Below are 22,018 nucleotides of genomic sequence, written 5' to 3' on the forward strand. Positions count from 1 at the left end.
CGTAATCGTTCAACAGCTCTACCCATCGTCTTTGCCTCATATTCAACTCCTTCTGGTTGAATATATGCTGGAGGCTCTTGTGATCTGTGAAGATTGTGCACTTCGTACCATAAAGGTAGTGTCTCCAGATCTTTAAAGCAAAAACCACTGCACCGAGTTCCAAATCGTGTGTGGTATAGTTCTTTTCATGTACCTTTAGCTGGCGTGACGCGTAGGCAATAACCTTTTGGCGTTGCATCAACACACAACCCAATCCTTGACGCGATGCGTCGCAGTATACCACAAAATCATCTGTACCCTCTGGTAGGGCTAAGATTGGCGCATTGCAAAGCTTATCTTTCAATACCTGAAACGCTTCCTCCTGTTTGATTCCCCAATCAAACTTCTTGTCCTTCTGAGTGAGGAGCGTCAATGGTTGAGCGATCTTTGAAAAGTTCTCGATGAATCTTAGGTAATAGCCAGCCAAACCAAAGAATTGCCGAATCTCGGTTGGCGTCTTTGGCGTTTCCCAATCCTTGATCGCCTCGATCTTGGTTGGATCCACGTGGATTCCATCTCCATTTACCACGTGCCCAAGGAATTGCACTTCTCGTAGCCAAAACTCGCACTTAGAGAACTTGGCATACAACTGTTCCTTCTTTAGCAGCTCAAGAATGGCTCTTAAATGCTGCTCGTGCTCAGCCTTCGTCTTTGAATAAATCAAAATATCATCGATGAATACAATCACGAACTTATCCAAGTATGACTTGCAAACTCGATTCATCAAATCCATGAATACTGCAGGTGCGTTTGTCAGACCAAACGGCATAACCAGAAACTCGTAGTGCCCATAACGAGTTCTGAAGGCTGTCTTTGGGATACTCTCCTCTTGTATCCTTAACTGGTGGTAACCAGATCGCAAATCGATCTTCGAATAGAAGCTTGAACCTTGAAGTTGGTCGAACAGGTCATCAATCCTTGGCAGAGGATACCTATTCTTGATCGTCAGCTTGTTCAACTCTCTGTAGTCAATGCACATCCGAAAACTACCGTCCTTTTTCTTGACAAACAAAACTGGAGCTCCCCAAGGCGAGAAGCTCGGTCAGATAAATCCCTTGTCTAACAACTCTTGAAGTTGTGTCGACAGTTCTTGCATCTCAGACGGAGCAAGTCTATAAGGTGCCCTAGCCACAGGCGCGGCGCCTGGAACTAAGTCAATGCGGAACTCCACTTGCCTTTGAGGCGGCAAGCCAGGCAAATCTTCTGGGAAGACTTCTAGGTACTCCCTTACGACAGGGATGTCTTCGATCTTTGGTTCTTCAGCTTTCTTATCCACAATGTGTGCCAGAAAAGCAACACATCCTTTCTGCAAACACTTCCTTGCTTTCAGGCAGCTGATAATCCTCAATGGCGTCTCACGCTTTTCTCCATGAACAACAATGGTTTCACCATCTTCGGTCGGGATACGAACGACCTTCTCATGACAAACTATCTCGGCCTTGTTACTCGATAACCAATCCATTCCTACTACCACGTCGAAGCTTCCCAACTGGACTGGTAGTAGATCTAGAGCGAACTCACGCTCTCCCAATTCGATTACGCAGCCTCGAATCACTTCATTAGCTTCTACTAACTTCCCATTCGCCAATTCGATCGAGTACGGAACATCTAATTTACTAGCGGCTAAACCAAGCATATTCTTAAATTCTAACGACACAAAGCTATAATCGGCGCCAGTATCAAATAAAACGGATGCATAGCGTTGGTTTACAGGGAACGTACCAGTGACAACATTGGGATCCAGGCGCGCTTCCCTTGCTTCTATGCTAAAAACCCTTCCGCGGGCTTGGTTTAATTCCGGGCAATTCCTCTTGTAGTGCCCAAGATCACCACAGTTGAAACATCCGGGTCTCTGCCCATTTCCACCACCGTTTCCAGCTTGATTGTTTCTCTGGTTACGATTCATAGTGCCCGCTTGGTTTGCATTGTTGACCCGATTCCCATCACCTCCATTGTTTCCTTGTGGGCGATTCCCAATACCACCACGATTATTTCTATTCCCAAATCCTCCTTGGCCTCCCCGGCCAGCACTAGCCCAACAAGAATCCTTCAAGTGACCAGTCTTTCCACAAGCTTCACATACTTTTGGCCCGCATCGACCAGAGTGATGGCGTTGGCAAGAGTTACACCTGGGATGTGCACCCATATATCCCTTACCTTTCCTCCTACCACCAGTTGTATCCTGAACTGGCATACTTGATTCCCCTTTCTTAACCACCACCCCGGTGCCCTGCTTGAAGTTTGAAAACTTCCGCTTGTTCCCTCCTGATGACTCCACATGAGTCTCTTTCCTCTTTGGCTCAACTTCATCAAACTTGTTCAAACGAATTGCCTCTTCCGTGAGAGCCACGCTCAAATCAATGGCTTCAGTGATAGTCGCAGGTTTGGAGGAGGTCACCATGCTTATGATTTGAGGAGCTAATCCCCAAATGAAACATTCAATTCTCTTGAACTCAGGAGTGACCATGTAGGGTACCACATGCGATAAGTCGTGGAATCTCTGAACATACTCTGCTATCTTTGGGCCTTCCATTTTCAAATGCCAGAACTCGGTCTCCAATCTCTGGATTTCAGCGCGGGAACAGTACTTTTTGCGCATGAGTTCCTTCAATTCGGTCTAGGTCAGCGCGTAGGCTGCAGCTTCGCCAAGTGTCTGTACTTGCAAGTTCCACCAGGATAGGGCTCCATCCAAAAATAGCCCAGAGATATAGGTGACTTGCTGATCCAGTGCGCATTTGCTCATGCGAAGAACAGATTCAGTTTTCTTGGCCCAACGGACAAAGGCGACAGCACCTCCTGTGCCATCAAAGTTTACGGGCTTACAGTCCAAGAACTGTTTGTAGGTGCACCCTGCACATACATTATAACATATGATTGGCATTAGCATTCTTGCTAAGGAAATCCATTTAGGTCATGGTATGTCTTAATGATTTAGGGTTACCATGAGGTGGATTGTTATTGTTGCCAGTGTTGCCAGAGTTGCTTCCACTCATTCCTCCTTGAGAGGCAGCATATTGAGCGATAGCAGCAGCAATGACTTACTGTAGTTTGGCCTGAGTCGTAGGCATTTGCTGTTGTTGACGTCTTGGCGGCATCTTCTAAAGATGTGTTTACGTTGGTCAGGCCATAGTGAAGCGTACGTATATAGTAATAGTAATAGTACATAACATCTCATGTCATAAAAATATAAATAGGCAATCAAGCGAATCAAATATGACGAGAATACTGCGATTGCCATATATCGAGACCACATAATAAGTGTATCAGTACATCACTGTGTCATACAATCATCAATCAACTAGGGGTTACATCACCCCTGTCCAAAAACTATATCAGGTCAGTGTCAAATACATCAAATACATCAAATACATGTCAACAAAAGTCAGTATCATCATGTAGTCTCCAAAAATGCTGTGCAGTCAAAAGCAATCGCGGTCCTCTCACCAACGTCTACCCAAACAGCACTGATGAGCTCTATACAGATGGCGGTGGAGGAGGGGGAAAGTGAGTGTAAAACAAACGACGTAACTGGAGCCAGTCCTCCTCCATGGCTCTCTGAGTACGGATGAAAGAAGCGACCTGCTGCTCTAAAGCAAAGAGGCGTGCAGCATAATCTGGGGGTACCGGTCGACAAGGCTGCAAAGGAGAGTGTGTCTGACCATGGCACGAACATGGTGGCAGCTGAGCTCTCTCAAGCTCCTGGATACGCTGCGCGTGTGACTCATGCTGAAAAACGAAAGACATCAAAACGTCCTCTATAGTGTGTCCCACATGGAATGGATGGTAAGGATCAGTAGGTGGCATGACAGGCGGTGACGGCCAAAGGAATGGCGTACTGGTGGGATCAAAAGGTGCCACATGAAAAGGAGATACAGGGGGTACAACAGGTGGAAACTGTGGCCTAACAGGAACAGATGTCGGCATATGCCCAAAGGGATGGGCCGACGAACCCTCTCCAGGTCTCGCTGGAGGTACAAACTGAGGAACCTGAAAAGAGAAATCAACATGTCGTGTATCAGTGTGGTGTGGGGGAATAGGTGGAACATCCTCATCAGCAGGAATCCACCTGTGCTGTGCGTGCTCGTCCGGTGGATCCATGTGTGCCGCGAACAGTGCATGCTCGGGCTCTAGTGGAACGGGATCAGGTGGGGGAGCAACAAAAGGATCAACGGGTACAATGTGATCGACAGGATGGTCAACAGGTATATCAGCAATAAGAGGTGGATCGACATGATCGGCAGCAATAACATGATCACCCTCCAGATGATCATCGATAGGCGGGTCAGCTATAACAGGCTCAACAGGGATGCCAGCATGCACGGGGTCATGCTCAGGCATAGGGTCTAGAGCGGCTGCCTGCTCAGGGGCGATGGCAGGCTCGGGATCATCAAAAGCCATCTCGAAGTCGAACTCGGGGTCGATAGGATCGACTGGGTCAGCTGGATCCTCCATGGGCTGATCCATAGGTATGAACTCTATATCATGATCCAGGTCGAATCCCGGAGGAAAGATAGGATCCGAATCCTCTATGTCATCATGGTCAAAATCAAAGCTGGGAATAGGAGCAACAGAGGATGCCTGGTCGGGGTCTGAACCATGCGAAAAGTGTTGTGCGCTCAAAGGGTGGGAAGGTGCGGATGCCACAGACTCAAAGGAGTCTGGGACCGGAGAATGCGCAGGCGAATCCTCGGCGGGAGCATCAGCGATCATCAGAAGATCGCCAGCAGGAAGTAGGGCCTCGTCCTGGATCTCATCCTCTAGAAGATCATCATCCTCTATGGGCTCATCGTCATACAGATCAATATCGCCGTCAGCCTCGGCGTCAAGAAGCAAATCATACGCAGGATAAACGGCTAAGGGTATAGGTGCCGAAATCTCTACCAACGGTAGGTACTCAACGGGAGGGCCATCTGCAGGCTCATCAGCAACCTCAGGTAGTGCGAAGGGCTGAAAATCGTCCTCGTCAGTGCTGGTGTAATCAGAAGTGTGCACCTCGTGCTCTGAGGATGGGAGGTCATCAGATACTACAGGTATGGGTCCAGTGGTGTCCGAATCGCCTGTACCGGGCGAGTCCATGAGTCTGTAACATAAACACAAATATGCACAAATAATCAGTCATACAGTCAAGTAATCACATAAGTCACCAAGTAAGAAATCACATAATCCTCCTAGTCCCACTAGCCTCCCAGTCTCCTAGACTGACATTCCTAGTCCCACTAGCCAAATTCTTCCCAGTCTCTAAGACTGCTCTATCATCCACCTCGACCTCCTAGATCGAGCCTCGGCCTCCATGACCGAGCCTCAGCCTCCAAGACTGAGCCTATTCTCCCTAGTCTCACTAGCTATCAACCTCGATCTCTTAGATCGAGCCTCGGTCTCCAAGACCGAGCCTCAGCCTCCAAGACTGAGCCTACTCATCCTAGTCTCACTAGCCATCTACCTCGATCTCTCAGATCGAGCCTCGGTCTCCAAGACCGAGCCTCAGCCTCCAAGACTGAGCCTAAAATAAAATAAATGAAATGTGCTCAACATTTGTTTATAAAAAGGTTTTGGATCTGGACTTAAGTGGTATGCAGTAAAAATGTTTTCGTGAGAGCCCTAGTGATCATAGTCTAGACTCGAGAAGGAATCCTAGTTCGCTATGATCAGAGCTCTGATACCAAGCTGTCACACCCTGGCTTTGCGGAAGCGTGGTTAATTTGGTGTGACTTCTTAATACCATAGCTTAATCATAACAAAGCTATATGAATTAAAAACATGCAAGATCATCCATTAAGTATTAAAAACCAAATACAATACCATTGTCTTAACGGGAAAACACCCTACTAACCATAACACTGTTCAACAAACAAACAAAACATAAACATGGTTTAAAGACTGTGACTTGTCCAGGAAAGAGTCACATTCCCTAAACCCCGGATGACCTCGGAAACTAGTGCAGCGGGAAAACGTGCCATACCGTGCCAGATCTTTTAATTCCCTGAAATACATGTAAGTTGAAAAATCAACAATAATGTTGAGCGAGTTCATGCGAAAGTGAGTAAATAAACCTTTGTAGTTATCAAAATCCTGGTATGTAGCAAATAAGGAAAAAGAGATCACCAATGGTTTGCAAGGCCATTGATATGTGTGAAGTGCAAGTAGGAAGACTCAACCCTTGCGATTTTGCGTCGGGGCACAAAGTCACCCCGAGGTCCGTTATGCTGGACCTGGGGTTGGGCTCGCTACACCCAGATAGATCTACCGCTTACGTCCCTCGGTCCTACAATGAGGATTAATGTCCTCCAGTTCCCGCCTACCCACTCACATGATCTAAGTAGTAACCCTCCTTACGCTAATCATACCATGTAAAAGTACTCGTAATCATAGTAACATATATTTCACCCCCGCAGTTTAGAAAACTGAAAACAGTTAAGAGAAAAGGGGGACATGAACTCACAGTCGGTGCGTCTCTACCAAGTACTCCAAATCAGGCAGCTGTGCAACGACCTACATGTGCTAATTCTATTAGACGGACGGACGTGCCTTAGCTTTATAGTTTTTAAGTTTTTGGGAAATAGTTAGACAACTATTCCGTGTTTACTTTTCGTATATACTTGGTAGTTAATCTCCTTCCCAAGGATGGCGGATTTAATACATGTGCGTTCAAATTATATCATTAAGTCTCACTTAATATATACTCATTTCTAATTCCAAAATATAAATATTTTTCTCAAAAATATTATATTTTACTTCACATAATATTCTCCAAAAATAATACGTTTGACAAAATACGCGTTCATGATTAATTCCGTATAATGCGTAAGTTACGTTTTAACGTTCGAGTGGTAATAGTAATTACCGGTGTAACTCATATAGTTATCGTAGAGGCGTTCGTATTATTTTGGATCTGTTAACGTTCGAAAATATTATTTTTACTCTAAAAATAATATTTATGTATTTTTCACAAAATAATCATAAACCGTGTGGTGAAAATATATTTACTAAATATATATATTTATCACGTTTAGTTTTTGTGAAAATCCCACCTCCAAATATTTGTAAATAAAGTCGTGGCGAAATATATTTTGAAAACATGTCAAAAATAATTCTAACACTTGTAGTGTAAATAATTCTAAGTGTTAGGTTTTTAGAAAAATTTCACCAGAGTTTCCTCTGTAACTGGAGGTGGCCACGCTTTCAAGCGTATCATTTTCTTTTACTAAATCAATTTCAACACTTCTTTATTCAATCAAACAATTTCCGACACAACAAACTAGTCGACAAGTATGTAAATCGCATAAGTCACATGAACTTGTAGTTTTTCCGAAACTATAGTGTAAATCCCATTATATATTGTGGATCTTTATATAAAGTAATTCGATCTCGTAAAAACCTCGTTTTTAAAGTAAATCCGTCTTTACAACTTCTCGTCATCTTTTTTTTAAAGATTATTATTTTGTCGAAACTTTTCATTTCACAAGTGTTTATACACTTGTGGTTTATAAAATCATACTTGTTAATGTAAGATCTATTTTTAGAAAACATGATTTTCTTTGACGCTTGGTCCTTTGAAAATACCACTTGCAGATACGTAGATCTGCTAGTTTTAAACACTATTCCACAAGTAAAACACTTTTACACAAGTTCATGATTCGCGTGCGGTAGAGTTTCACCTTTTAACCCTTGTTCTATTCAAAACAAGCTTATGTCAAGATCCATGACCTTAACCAAACCGGGTTAAATGATGATCCGAGCTACCACAACGTAGATCGGGTCTAAATAATCACAAATTTCAATTACTACAACATTTACACAACTAATGATCTTTTAACCAACATTATTCATGTTTTTAGTAGACTTTTGTGCTTCAAATTGCAAGTTTCCGTATTTTAACCGTTACATAACATATTAACCACTTTAGAATAGTTCAAGTATGTGTTTTAAGCATTAAACCTCTAGCTCGAGGCTAGGGAAGAATCTATGCGAAAAATGCGTGGAAAAAAGCTAGAGAGTGAGGTCCTTCGCCTTCCGTTTGCTCCGAGCTTCCTAATACGTGACCCTTGAAGCTTGTATAACCTTGGAACTTGAAGATCAAAGTCGAAAAATAGTGGGAGGGCCAAGGGGGTGTTCGGCCGTGACTTGTAGAGAGGGAAAGAGAGAGAGTTTGGATGGTGTTGGATGGTGATTATCTCATGTGCACTAACATGTTCTTATAGGCAACACTTAGGGTTATAATCCAATGGATTTTGTGTATTCTAGATATGGGACAAGAGACATTATAATATTCAAAGATGGTACAAGTCTTGGTCACATAGTGACCGATCGGCCCAAGGGGGGGGGTCCCTAGTTCGATTCCAACTAGATTAGTTGATGTTTAGTTAGGTTAACTAAGTTAGATTTAGGGATTGACTTGGTTAGTTGAGTGTTGTGTTTTAAGGCGAGTGTTAGGGTGTTCAGGGACCCTAACTGGCTCAGAAAAAGATCAATATTGTTAATGTCAATATTTTTATGTTCCGGGTATAGTCCGGTTGTTCGGTTGGATAGTAATCCGTTAAAGCGCTTAACAAAGCTTTTAAGTGTCGTAAATACCATTTTTAGTGACACAATTTATTCCTGACACTTTGGAAAGTGTCTAATAATATTTTTCTCATGTTTTGGCACTTTATTAGCTAGCCAGAAGCTGAAATGTTAATTAAAGTGCTGTGTTTTGTGCTCAGTGTATGTTTTAGGCACATCCAGTCATCGTAACTTATTCCTAGAGACGCAGTTCAACAACCCTTGTATCCCTACACTCACTATGGGTGTAGTAAAGTAATTCTGGCTCATACAGGCCTTAGAGGCAGTATCTGCCTGATGCTGGCTTTGTCAGCATGTTCAATAGGTTATCCGTTCATAGTGCTACTGTGCTTTTGTGCATCATGTTCGTCACTAAGGTTCAGCATGTAAATAGTGTAGTGACAGTAAATAGAGTATGATGCAGGAATATACAAGTATCAGAAATCAAGTAGCAGTTCATTCACAATTTCAGTTAAGCACAGTAATTAAGCAGCAATTAATTATTAATTAAATCGTACGGATACCTGGTTTAGTGAGGGTTGTCACACACTTTCGGTTGAGATTCAATTTAATCGAACTAGTAGGTTCTCTAGGTTTGGAGTTTCCGGATTCGGACGAGGAGTAGTTTTTTTTTTTTAAATTGTATGTTTCTAGTATGTTAAATTGAAGTAGTATGTTTTAAATTTAATGAAATTTTTAATTTTAGTGTTTTATTGTTAATTTCTTATTTAAAATAAAAAAATTAAAAAATTTGTGAAATTTATAATTTTAAAATGAAAATTAAAAAAAAATTGGGAGTGATAGAATTCCATCACTAGTGATTCCACCCCTCCTACATTTCTATCACTAGTGATGGAAATTTGATTGATAACATGGCATGATTTTATTGGAAATTGAGAGTGATAGATTCTATCACTAGTGTGCCACCCCTCCTCCCCTAATATATAGAAATACTTTTTAGTTCTTGGTTGTCATCTAATAACAAGTTTAAATTAATATTTTAGTTCTTGGTTGTCATCTAATAATAAGTTTAAATTAATATATATATATAGAGAGAGAGAGAGAGACGTAGATCTATGAATAAGTTCACGAGCCAGTTTTAATTGCTTTTGTCAGGTAAAGAGAAATGTTTGTCGTCTTCATCAATGTAATGCTGGTGGTGTTCAGAAACAACCCCCCTTATTATTTTTATACTACTGCTACTACTACTATTTAATCTCCATTGATACCCCCAAATCATGCTCAAAACCCACCTTCTTCTTCACCTCTACATTTCCCATCTTTTGCTTCCTCATATATAACCAACCCCACAGCATTATTTTCAACACCATTAAAGCTAAAGCTGCTCAACTTCAATTCAATGGCGGTCAACTCTACTGAAGAAGAGGTTTTTCACTCTCAATTCCTCTGCATTTTGCTTTGCTTTGAAATTAACTTGATTTTTGTTCTTAATTTTGAGTTATACGTGCTTAAATTGTTGGAAAATATGGATCTGTGATTTTGATTTGTTGATATTGATGTAATGCGATCTCTGATGCTGGAATAGGGTTTTCACGCGACAGTCGACTGGTGTGTTGACCTAAGATTGTCTGTAATAAATGAGATGGTGACAGGAGATGATCATTGATGTCAGATGGAGCCCTATGTGTTTTTTTTTTTAACATAAATGATGCTGTTTCTCTTTTGGGTTGGGATTTTTTTTTTTTTTTTCAAATGGGTCGGCTTCATTCCAAAATTTATATATCTTTTCTTCTTTTTAAATGCATACAATTATTATAGTTTGATGTTTTTGCACCAGTGATTTAGACACTTTTAACTCATGTGTTAGGACTTATGGGCTGTTTGTTTATCTCTTAACGAGACTCTTAATGGTTCAGACCTCTTACTAGTTCAGCACTTAATGGTTCATTGTTTCGTGGGCATTATACTGAGTTTGAATGGTTAAGACATCTAATCTGAATTGGTCAGAGATTTGCCTCTGAACGGTTAAGCATTATACTGGCTCTTAAGGTTCAGACCTCTTACTGGTTCAGCACTTAATGGTTCAGGCCTCTTACTGGTTCAGCACTTAACATTCGGAAGTTGCCAAACAGCGAGGATACATGGTTATTTATTTGAAAATACATAAATATAGAAAAATAGATTCGGTTATCAGTTTTGCTCCGAAATTAGTCATTCATGCTAACTGTAGTTTTTCGGTTTCCATTTTGAAATGAAAGATGATTTTGCATGTTCAAGAATTTAATTTGCTTGAACCTTAGTGAATCAGATTAATGTTTCATTGAAACACTTGTTGCTATACTTTGTGTTTGGTCTTTTGTATATTGAAAAACTGCAGTTTGTATGTTTGTTTCCGTTAGTATGACTATGAACGATAATACATATGACAATTACTTGTCTTTCCAAATTTGAAACAATTTTAAGTATAGAACTAACTATGAGAACCGCAATTAGGTGGTTACAGAACCACCTTATGTATCACGATGTACAAGTGTTTATGTAATTCAACCATTTAAACACCCTTCATTGCTCTTAAAAGAAAATTTGAGTTAAATGCCATTTTAGTCCCTGTGATTTGGGTCATTTTGCCCATTTGGTCCAAAGGTTTGAAACGTTGCCATTTTAGTCCAAATAGTTAGAAACGTTGCCATTTTAGTCCAGTGGGTTAACTTCATCCATTTTTATGTTAACAAGAAGAGCAATTCGGTCATTTTATATGTAATTCTGTTAACTAGAAGCCCTTCTCGTTAACAGAAAAAATGGATGAAGTTAACTCAGCGGACTAAGATGGCAATGTTTAAGAACTATTTGGACCAAAACAGCAACGTTTCAAACCTTTGGACTAAACTAGCAAAATAGCCAAACCACAGGGACTAAAATGGCATTTAACTCAGAAAATTTTCGGGCTCAGTACATTTTGTTATTATCAGTTTCTGTTCTAACGTCTCAAGATCTTTAACGATTTCTGTACTGTCTTAGGGGAATCCATTTTTTTCACATACATTTTTGTTGTTGCAATGACCTATGTGTTTGGTTTCGTTGTTTTTATTCAATAAATTGTTTTCTTGTATGCATGCAGGGATGTGATGATTATAGCGTTGTAGTATTGTCTGATGAATGTGACAGCGGTCTCCATTATGAACTGCCAATAGATTTCTCAAGTCCTGCAGCGACAGAGGTGGTTATTCCTCTTAAAAGCCAGCTTTCGTTGGATGGCCGTTTGAGCAATCAAAGCTACATCAACATGATGGTGGAAAATGCAGTTGCATATTCTGTAGATGTTGAAACCAATAATGAGGAAACTCTTGGTAATTTGAAGAACGAACAACAACTATTGACGGTGAGTAGATCAAGTAATTCTATACGGACGGGCTCACTAATTTTTCAACAAAAAAGTTTATCTGTTTAACCTATTAGATATATTTTAAAATCCATGTTGACTCGTTCATAAGTTAAGGGGTGAAATTTGGTATCCTTGATTCTCTAAAGAGTAAACTGCCATTTTGGTCCCTAAGGTTTGGTCACTTTTGCCATTTTAGTCCAAAACTCAAATCTTTTGCATCTGGGTCTCTGTGGTTTCAGTTTTATTGCCATTTTGGTCCAAAATTGAAATCAGGTCATATTTGTCTTATAAAATCCTGCAATTTTGTCATTTTCCTCAGGGACAAATCAGGTCATATTTGTCTTATAAAATTTGATATTTATTTATAAAAAAGAAATGACCATTTTGCCCATGAGGAAAAAGACAAAATAGCAGGATTTTATAAGACAAATATGACCTGATTTCATTTTTGGACCAAAATGGCAATAAAACTGAAACCACAGAGACCCAGATGCAAAAGATTTGAGTTTTGGACTAAAATGGCAAAAGTGACTAAACCTCAAGGACCAAAATGGCAGTTTACTCTTCTCTAAAAAGTAAAACCGAGTTGTTTCAAACGTTGTTGTGGATCGATATGAAATTGTTACTATTCAAGAAGTAATTACTGGAATGATTTTGCAATGTTAATTTCATGGTAATGGTATTGTGCAGAAATCACTGCAGAAACAGATCAGCTTCGACATGGGAGGTAAGTACATGCAGATGTTGATGAACCACAGCCTCATGTTGTCCAAGTTTTCCACTCGAGGTTCTTAACCGTCTTCTACTTCAATTCATTTCTTGCTACAAAATTACCATGTGATCATATGATCAAACATAACATGTGACTAATGATGCGCTTGCTTTTGTTCAACAGATAAAATTGTTGGCGAGAAAGTTGTTGATGCTCCCAGATCGAGGAAGCATAAGCGTGTTGGCTCGGGGTTTAATTCAAGAAAAATTGTTCTCCTCTTCTCAGTCTTGTAAGCTTGCAACTTCTCATGATTTTAAATATAAATTATAAATCAAAGTTACATTAGAAAAAAAATCCAGTCAACACAAATCAAACGCTTACGGTGAGTTTCCTTTCAAATGGGTCAAATAAAAGCATTTGCTAAAAGAGGAACGGGTCAAACAAGTTGAAAAATGTATACAAACCCCTAAATCATTTTATTAAAAGATTTATTGTTATGATCTTCTTTTTATAATCATAATTAAGACATTAACTATTTATCAACAATGGAACATAAGAGTGTTTGACGGGCAACTTGACCCATTACCGAGCCTGACCTACCCAGTGGATATAAATGTGAATTTGGGTGACAAGTATATGCTTCTTTTATTTCACACAAGCACTAAACTGTCTCTGTTTTGCAGGTCGAGTTTGGGGACGATTATACTTATATATCTGACACTGAGAGTAAGACAGATGGGTATTTATTCGGGCTGAACTCGCCGTCACTTTGCAATTTCACTTTTTTGTTCCTGGAAACAGTTTCGTTAAATTCAAAAAAAAAAAAAAAAAGTTGATGCGCACGATGACTTGTTATAAATCCGATAACGCATAATTCTGTCTTGATATGTACATAAGTTGAGAAAAACACTGTTGAAATGTTAAGTCATTTTTTTTGGATATATTGATCTCTTGTCTACTTTGGAAGCCTTTGTCCTAATAGTGTTGAAACTATGATTTTAAATTTTTAATCTACAGATGGAAACGACTAATGAGTGTTGTAAACTTGTAATGAATCCAAAGTTCTGGGGACTGTGTTAGGGTGTAAATCGTGTCAGGTTCGCAGGTTGAATTGTTTAACCCGAATATGACCCATTTTTTATTCGTGATGTTCGGTTAAACAGGTTGGCAGGTCGACCTGTTTAACTAAACATGTTACATATGCCAATATAAAACGTGATTATTTTTATGTTGTGTTCGTGTCATTTTTTAGGTAACGCGGAAATTGTCATCCCTAGTCTATCTAACGAATAGAGTGAAATCCTTGTCACATGAATAGCCTGTTAAACCCGACTTACATGAATACAATTTCTTCGACTTATTTACATAAAAACAGGTCTAGTTGGGACTTCTCTGCGAATAAAAATACACAATATTTTTGTTTTATTACTAAAAGAACAAAAATGAAAAACAAAAAATAAAACTAAATGTGGAAAAACTAACCACTGTCTGACTTATTCTTTATAGAGGTGAAAACAATTGAGCCCGAGCTCGCTTGCGCTCGAGCCCGGCTTGTTTAGCTTTTAAGATCTTGAGCTCGAGCTTGGCTTGCTTATTTATTGTTTATTAATTAATTTATTTACAATTATAGTTATTTTTATATATTTGTTATTATAGTTTCTTCTGAAACTATATATATACACAAAATGTATTTCTATCACATTTTTATATACAATTATGATTATTATATAATTTTACATTTAAAATATTTAACAAAAGCTATATAAATAAGAGTTAAGATCCGGTACAAACCTTATGTTACCTAAGAGCAGTAGGAACAAATTTTGATTGTTGTTTAATTAAATCAAGGGCTAAGATTGATTAGAGTTCATCATTAACAATTACTATATTATACAATAAGATATATGGGTATTTTAGTTATTTAGCCATTTTCCATTAAATACTAATTCCACCAAGGGTTTTTAAACTAAAATAACATTTAAATACTTCATTATTTAAAAAAAATACAATTTAAGTATTTTTTTTCTTTAATATTGATACCATATTGCTATACTTTTTTTATTTATAAAAGTAACTTTTAAAAAAGTTACAAAAAGATGTTTTATAATTGTGCTAGTTATGTAGTTGGATTGTGCTAGTATGAAAAATATATTGTGTTGATTTTAAATCTATATGTATATTCTTATTTTGTTGTGTAATTCTTATATGTTGCTATTTTTTTCCTTTTATGTTGTTATTGGGAGCCTATTTGAAAATAAACGTGTTTTCTACTAGTTATGTAATAACATGTGTTATTTACAAAATTAAATAAAAACATGAAATTGTGCTAGTTATGTAACAACATGTGTTATTTACAAAATAAAAAAAATGAAATTATGCTAGTTATGTAACAACATGTGTGTTGTTTACAAAATAAAAAAATACATGAAATTGTGCTTGTGCTAGTTATGTAGTAGTATGTGCTCTTTGTGTAATTAAAAAAAAACATGAAATTATGCTAGTTACATAATAGCATGTGTTCTTTACAAAATTAAAAAAAAAATGACATTATCAAATTTACAAATTATAAATAGCATGAAAATAGAGATTTTCCATAATCCTTGTATATTGTCAAAGACAAATATACCTTTATTGAGTCTTTATAAGTTATCCATTTGTTACTACTCTATTGGTTCTTATAGTTTTTAGATTTAATTTAGTTTGTATATGATCCTACCACATATAAATAATAGGCTCGTTTAGACTCGCGAGCCAGCTCGAGCTCGATAAGTGAAGCTCAAACTTATGTATATAGAGAGAGAGAGACAAAGTGAAAGGGTATGGGAATAAGATGACCCTTTATTAAACAAGGTATTTTTATGCTAGAGTTCGGGATCGAGCTTTTGGCAAGCGAATCCAATCTCGAGTAGATCACAAGCGAGTCGTCGTGGTTACACCCCTAATTTCTTCTATCTATGCTATAATATACCCTTCTTCTATCTATGCTATTATATACCCAATTTTAAAGTATGAAAATCTTATCAAAATAATCAAACTATATTTTAAATAAATACGTGAAAACCATTTTAATCAATTATTTTATTCAATTATTTGCTAAGGGGACTAGGGGTGGTTCACTAGTGATAGAATTTATCACTCACAAGCACCAATCAAGTTTCGCCATGTCATTGACCATTTTTCCATCACTCACAACCATTTTTAGTAGGGGTGGTCATCACTCACCACCACACCCAACAATTTCCCCCCAACCAACAAATACCCTCACAAACAAAAATGATAACGCGTGAAGGAAATAACGGAAAATGGTTTGCGTTATACTATAACGCGTTAATCTTACGACCGGCGGCCGATATAACGCGTTATATAAGGTTCCGTTATAGTATCACGCACCCACCCCGTGGGCTCTAATAAGTTCAAAGTAAATGGGTTTAGGGTACTCGGGGTACCCTTGAGTACCCCATTCGGTTCAGCAACACCATCGCTGGCAGCTCGGCTTGGAAATTGGGTAGTGAGAATTGGGTACGAGAAACCAATTGTGAATGTTGAGGAAACTCATTGTGAATATGGGGTGGCGATGAGGTGGTTGTCCCTCATTGGTTGGTGTCATTTGGGTACTTCTCCATATGGCCCCCTACCAAATTGGGTACCTTTCCATGGATTTGGTTAAAAATGATGTGGTTGTCCCTCATCGGTTAATACCATTTGTTACTTTGCTTTTTGATTGATTTAAAAAACTGGTGGGGACCATATGTAGAACAATGAAAGCCTAATTTCATGGATAGGATCTAATCAAGCCAAACCATTCATATGTTACTCAAGATAGGTTTGCTAAAAGCTTAAATCAAGTCAAGCTCGAGCTTGAATAGGCACAAGATCCTATACAAGTTACAAATGTATCATTTATGTCCTTTATATACAATATATAAATTATTGATGTTCTGAAAAAAAAAAAAAACTATATGTTAAATGTATATGTTTACGTAGTAATTGTTATCATATATAAAATTATAATAAAATAATCGGTTCTTGAAAAACTACTCATGAGCCGAGTTTAAGCTTTAGAAATAGAGCTCGAAACGAGTTGTACTCAAAGTCGAGCTCTCGTAGTTAAATGGATCGAGCTCCCCTCATTTACACCCCTTTTCATATACTAACTAACAATATTCTGCTAGGGAGACACTAGATATGGCATTAAGACCCAAGGAAACATTTATTACCTTGTGCTCCAAGTAACATAACTAAAGCCGACAGATAAAAGGAAGTAACACAAATCTTTGGTTTGTCAAAGCTCAAAAAGGTATTCTAAAGATGCATACTTTGATCATGTAACTTACATATCAAAATTATCAACATTACAATCTATAAAGCATCTCTAGCACGCGCACCCTCCACCTTGCTGCTCTGACTGCGAAGCGTTTCCTGAAGATTTCAAGTTCACATCAACCATGTCTTCTTGTTTTGTGGAAGAAATAGTCTCCATCCCCGGTAATGCAGCAGCAATCTTTCGGAATAAAGGCTGTATCATATCAGACAAATGTTTTTTATGAGAGATTGTTTGACTTTGAGTCAACCATGCTAGTGTTCACAAATCTTTGTGGGCCAGCCGCCCGACCCACACTAAAAAGGCATCTATTTTGACCCATTAGCAGCCAACCTGATATATTAAGTTATACACCCACCCATTTACCACCAAATGTACAGGCCGGTGAGTACAACTATATGGATGCAAAGCATGTAACTAAAAATCAGTTTTGCATACAAAGAAATGATGGTAAGTTGAACTTTTTTTATAGGGTAACAATGAGAACACATTACAGGAAAACTCACAAGAGTGTATATAAAAGGTAAGAGTGTAACCTTGATATTGAATCCAGCCTTTGCACTGGTTTCTATAAACATGACGCCGAATTCACGAGCTTTGCCATCTCCTTCTTCAATTGAAACTTGCCTGTTTCATCACACAATTACATCAAGCACAGGTCAATCATGTTGGAAGTCCGCCTGAGTGTATATTTAATACTCTTTATTTACACTTTAGATTATTGTTGTTGTTGTTATTATTATTATTATTATTATTATTGTTGTTATTATTATTATTATTATTATTATTATTATTGTTATTGTTGTTGTTATTATTATTATTATTATTATTATTATTATTATTATTATTATTATTATTATTATTATTATTATTATTCTCACCATTATCATAAAAAAGGCATTTGTAATCATTATTAATTCATCAATTATTAAAATCAACAAAAGGAGGAAACGAAGTTCTCCTGGTTCATCCCAACCCACCCGTCCTATTTTGACTTGTATTAAAAATGACTCGTTCTGACACGAACCCTTTTTCACTCATCACCCAACCCGCTCATCTTGCCACCCCTACCAAACAAGATCGGCAGATAAAAGGTTGGCTTATAACTAACTAGTTTCACAAAAACTAGCAGCTTTTAAAGCATAGTAGAGGTTACATCTTTTGACATCAAACCTTTTGTCAACAAGATCGGTTTTGTTTCCAACAAGGACTATAATGACATCAGTGCCTCGCTCTGTACGCACTTCTTCTATCCATTTTGCAGTGTTCAAGAATGACTGTCGATCTGCAAAAATAACAAATCCGATACAGGAGATGATTTACAACAGAACAAATATACCTTGTACTAGTTTCATGTGTATGTGTGTTTTCTTTATATGTACGTGTGTTTACTCATAAAGATTCAGATGCATGCATAAAAAATAGATAGTGTCAACTGAGTCCTCGTCAACCCTTTGTAAGACAACAAAACTATCTTATCAAATAATAAGATTAATTCTTGTGCCTAAAAAATGACGAACATTTTGATTACACGATAGGCACCTTTTGGCCCGTTCTTACTGTTTCAGTTTTAACTAATTGCCTACATTTGACCAGTTGTCATTATCAATATATTGCCATTACCATTGCCACCTGAAGTAACCCGCTTACATATAAATAGGTTGAAATTGCGACTTCAGAAACGCATCATGAGCTAATAAATAACTTCATTTTTTTCTATGTATCTCAAGTAAGAAGCAATGAAACGTGTCTGCGCTGATTAAATATAAACTATCTATCCAAAGAAGAAAAACATGACTGAGATAATTTGTGACTCACTAGCAACATCATACACAATGACCGCGACTGATGAATCTCTTATGTAGCTTGGAATGAGACTCCTAAATCTTTCCTGCCCAGCAGTATCCCTGAAAAATGTTAAACAAACATTAAAAAAAGGATTAACCAGATATTTTACTTGATTTTAGGGGCAATTAGAAAAGAAGAAGCTACAAGTACCAAATGAGAAAACCTACCAAAGCTGTAACCGAACTGTTCTATCTTCAAGGTACATAGTCTTTGACAAGAAATCTATACCAATGGTAGCCTGCAGTTATTATCCAAACATATGTAAGTCCGATCTTCTATCAAATGTAACAGAAAATTCTGCAACCGTTGCTATAAACATCTACCAGACGACAACATTTGAACAAATTTTCTCAAACATGGAATCAGTTAGTATTCCTATCAATCTATTCTAACAAGTCTGTCAAAAAAAATTTATTTGCAATCATTTATCAACTAACCGCATACATGCATATTTGTGGTCAAAACAATAAAGGGTGTTTGGCTTTTCATTTTGAATCCAAACATGTTATGATTGTGACTTCAGTATTTAATGTTTTGGATAAACACATTCTACTTCTAATCATTATTTACTTAGGTGTTGTTTGTTTTTTAAGAGGTAAAATGTCTGCAATCTGCGGACCACATCTGCTGACATCTGTAGAAGGAGAGGTGGACCAAACCTCTGCAGTTTGCAAGAAGAAGACTGTTTGTTTTTTAATGTATGTAGATTTCTAAAATAAACTGGTGGTGGTGGTGTACGGACGGTGGTGGTGGGTGGTGGACGTGGACGGTGGGTGGTGGTGGTAGACGGTGGTGGTGGGTGGTGGACGGTGATGGTGGTTGACGGTGGTGGTGTTTAATCCTCTGCAGACCTTAGAATATCTTAGAAGTGGTTGGGCCAAGTCTGCACAAAGAAGAGCTCGCGCAGACGTTTTTTAATGAAATGTCTTCGGAAAAACAAACAATCTGCAGGTGGCAATGCCTGCGTGTGGTCTGTGCGGCGCAGACACAAGAGCCTGCATATATATTCTTTAGAAAGACAAACACCAACTTAGGGGTTCTAACAGTTTCACACTAGCTGCAATATCACAAGCCCTGTATCTTTTTCTTTTACAAAAATAAACATTTATTTTAGTCATTTCATATATTAATTTCTTAAATATTATCAACTCAAGCACCATTACCTACAGCTGATTATCTAATTATCATCATTCAAAATCACAATATTCTCCAATTCTTATAAGATTCCCAAAAATCAGGCGCTTAAACCATTAATCAACTATTCAATTCATCAAAACAATAACAAATTCATTAACCTAACATCGATCAGAAGTTAAATCGCGTACGTAACGATCACGATCCGATCATCCGTCATCAATTGCATACAATTCAGAAATAAATCAACAAGAAAACGATTAAAAAAAAAAGCGGAATTAATTATACCTGATAGGTGGTATCGAATTTGTCGTACATGAATCGGGTAATGATGCTGGTTTTGCCGACGGATTGATCGCCCAAAAAGACAAGTTTGTATTTGGCAAGAGGTGATACACCCGCCATTATTATTATTATGATAATTCTTCAGGTGTTGTTTCTCTCGGCGATCAGATCAGATCTGAATCTGTGAAATGTTAGAGAGAGAGAGAGAGAGAGAAGTCCGGAGGAGAGAGAAACAAGAAAAAAATGATATTTCTGGGTTTGGATTTTCAATCGGGTTGGATTTATACCACACGGAGAAGAAACCGCCAAGGTGACGAAGATCGCATCATTTTTTACATGATTCTTATATGATTTTAGCAACAGGATATTCGCGCGATGCGACACGAACAACATATCGTATTAAGATACTCGTTTCTTTTTTTTCTAGTTTCTTATTCGTATAATATTTATTATAGCATCATTGTGATAGATATATATCAAAAACGAAGTAATCGGGTAATTCATTTCGTTGTGTTGTGTATGGTTCGGTTATTTTGCTCGACCGAAGCCGAAACCAAAGTCATCAGTTAGTCTATTTTATTAACCAATCGGTTTTCGGTTTATCACTTCGGTTTATTCGGTTAGATTGACGGTTATTTGATTGATTTAATTTCAGTTAATAGAAAAACCAAACTTAGGCTAAAACTTTTGCTTATGAATATATGAAATTGAGCTATAAATACATGAAATGAAAGTATAAATATATGAAATGGAGATATAAATATAAATTTTATAAACCGGAGGTATAAAAGCTAGAAATACATGAAAGTATGAATGATTCGGTTTAGTTCAACTAATTTTGGTTAAACGAGAGTAAAAAAAATTGATAACCGGATTTTGATTAATTCGGTTTTCAGTTAATTCAGCTTTTGGTTGATTTCAGTTTGGTTTCGTCTGTTTTTGGTTTGGTTTAGGTTAACGGTTTAGTTATTGTTCACCGATAACGCGAGATGCAACGGGAAACACAGACATTGCCACGGTGTGCATTGTTCGGTTGGATAGATTATTATACTCAACCGAAATCGAGGTTATCGGTTAGTCTATTTTATTAATCAATCCGTTTCCGTTAATCGGTGTGGTTTATTTAGTTAGATTGACGGTTTTTTGTTTGATTCATTTAATTTCGGTTAATAGCCACAACCAAACTTGGGCTAAAACTTTTTATTAGAAATACATAAAATTTAGGTGTAAATACATGAAATGGATGTATAGGTATATGAAATGAACGTATAAATACATAAAATGGGGATATAAATATGAAATACATGAACTAAAGGTATAAAAGCTAGAAATATATGAAAATATGAATGGTTTCATTCAGATAATTTTGGTTAGATGAGGGTACAGAAAATCAATAACCGTTTTTGATAATTATAACCATCACCAAACCCTAAGACGAATATAATTCCTTTCTTTTTTTTCCTTGCCTCCTGTTGACGCAAAAGAGAGGTTAAAAGCTCCAAGTGTTTCGGTTCAAGGCTAATTCATACACTCTTAATCACTAGGTATCACATCTTGTTATTTGTTTATAGTTCTTTTAGTTTATACATGCTTTTGATTGTAAATCCCTCATAAACTTGGCTGCGTTTCTGAATTTGATGATGATTCTCGATGTCTTGATGGTTACTTGTAATAAAAGGTCACTAAAAATCATATTGTTAGAGTTATAGCGGACTATGAGTTCGGTTAAGTTTCTTGAGTTTTGTTGATGGGTTAAATATGATTAGTAATGATAATCAGTTGTTATATTATCTAATTG

General features: G+C 37.6%; 2 protein-coding genes across 2 annotated transcripts; one reads left to right on the forward strand and one right to left on the reverse strand.

Moving 5' to 3' along the window:
* Positions 1–9,654: 9,654 nt before the first annotated feature.
* On the forward strand, positions 9,655–13,573 carry LOC110878300. Its single transcript, XM_022126577.2, has 5 exons — positions 9,655–9,964; positions 11,657–11,917; positions 12,611–12,707; positions 12,816–12,921; positions 13,316–13,573. The coding sequence occupies exons 1-5, from the start codon at positions 9,938–9,940 to the stop codon at positions 13,386–13,388; spliced, it is 564 nt and encodes a 187-aa protein (XP_021982269.1). The 5' UTR covers positions 9,655–9,937; the 3' UTR covers positions 13,389–13,573.
* Positions 13,574–16,818: 3,245 nt separating this feature from the next.
* LOC110878327 (ras-related protein RABH1e) lies at positions 16,819–20,517 on the reverse strand. Its single transcript, XM_022126609.2, has 6 exons — positions 20,224–20,517; positions 18,969–19,039; positions 18,772–18,860; positions 18,127–18,238; positions 17,490–17,580; positions 16,819–17,148 (listed from the first exon to the last, which is right to left on the reverse strand). Exons 1-6 carry the CDS (start codon positions 20,338–20,340, stop codon positions 17,005–17,007), a joined length of 624 nt encoding a protein of 207 aa, XP_021982301.1. The 5' UTR covers positions 20,341–20,517; the 3' UTR covers positions 16,819–17,004.
* Positions 20,518–22,018: the final 1,501 nt, after the last annotated feature.

Source organism: Helianthus annuus, chromosome 9 (genome assembly GCF_002127325.2).
Source record: "Helianthus annuus cultivar XRQ/B chromosome 9, HanXRQr2.0-SUNRISE, whole genome shotgun sequence".
NCBI classification, from domain to species: Eukaryota; Viridiplantae; Streptophyta; class Magnoliopsida; order Asterales; family Asteraceae; genus Helianthus; species Helianthus annuus.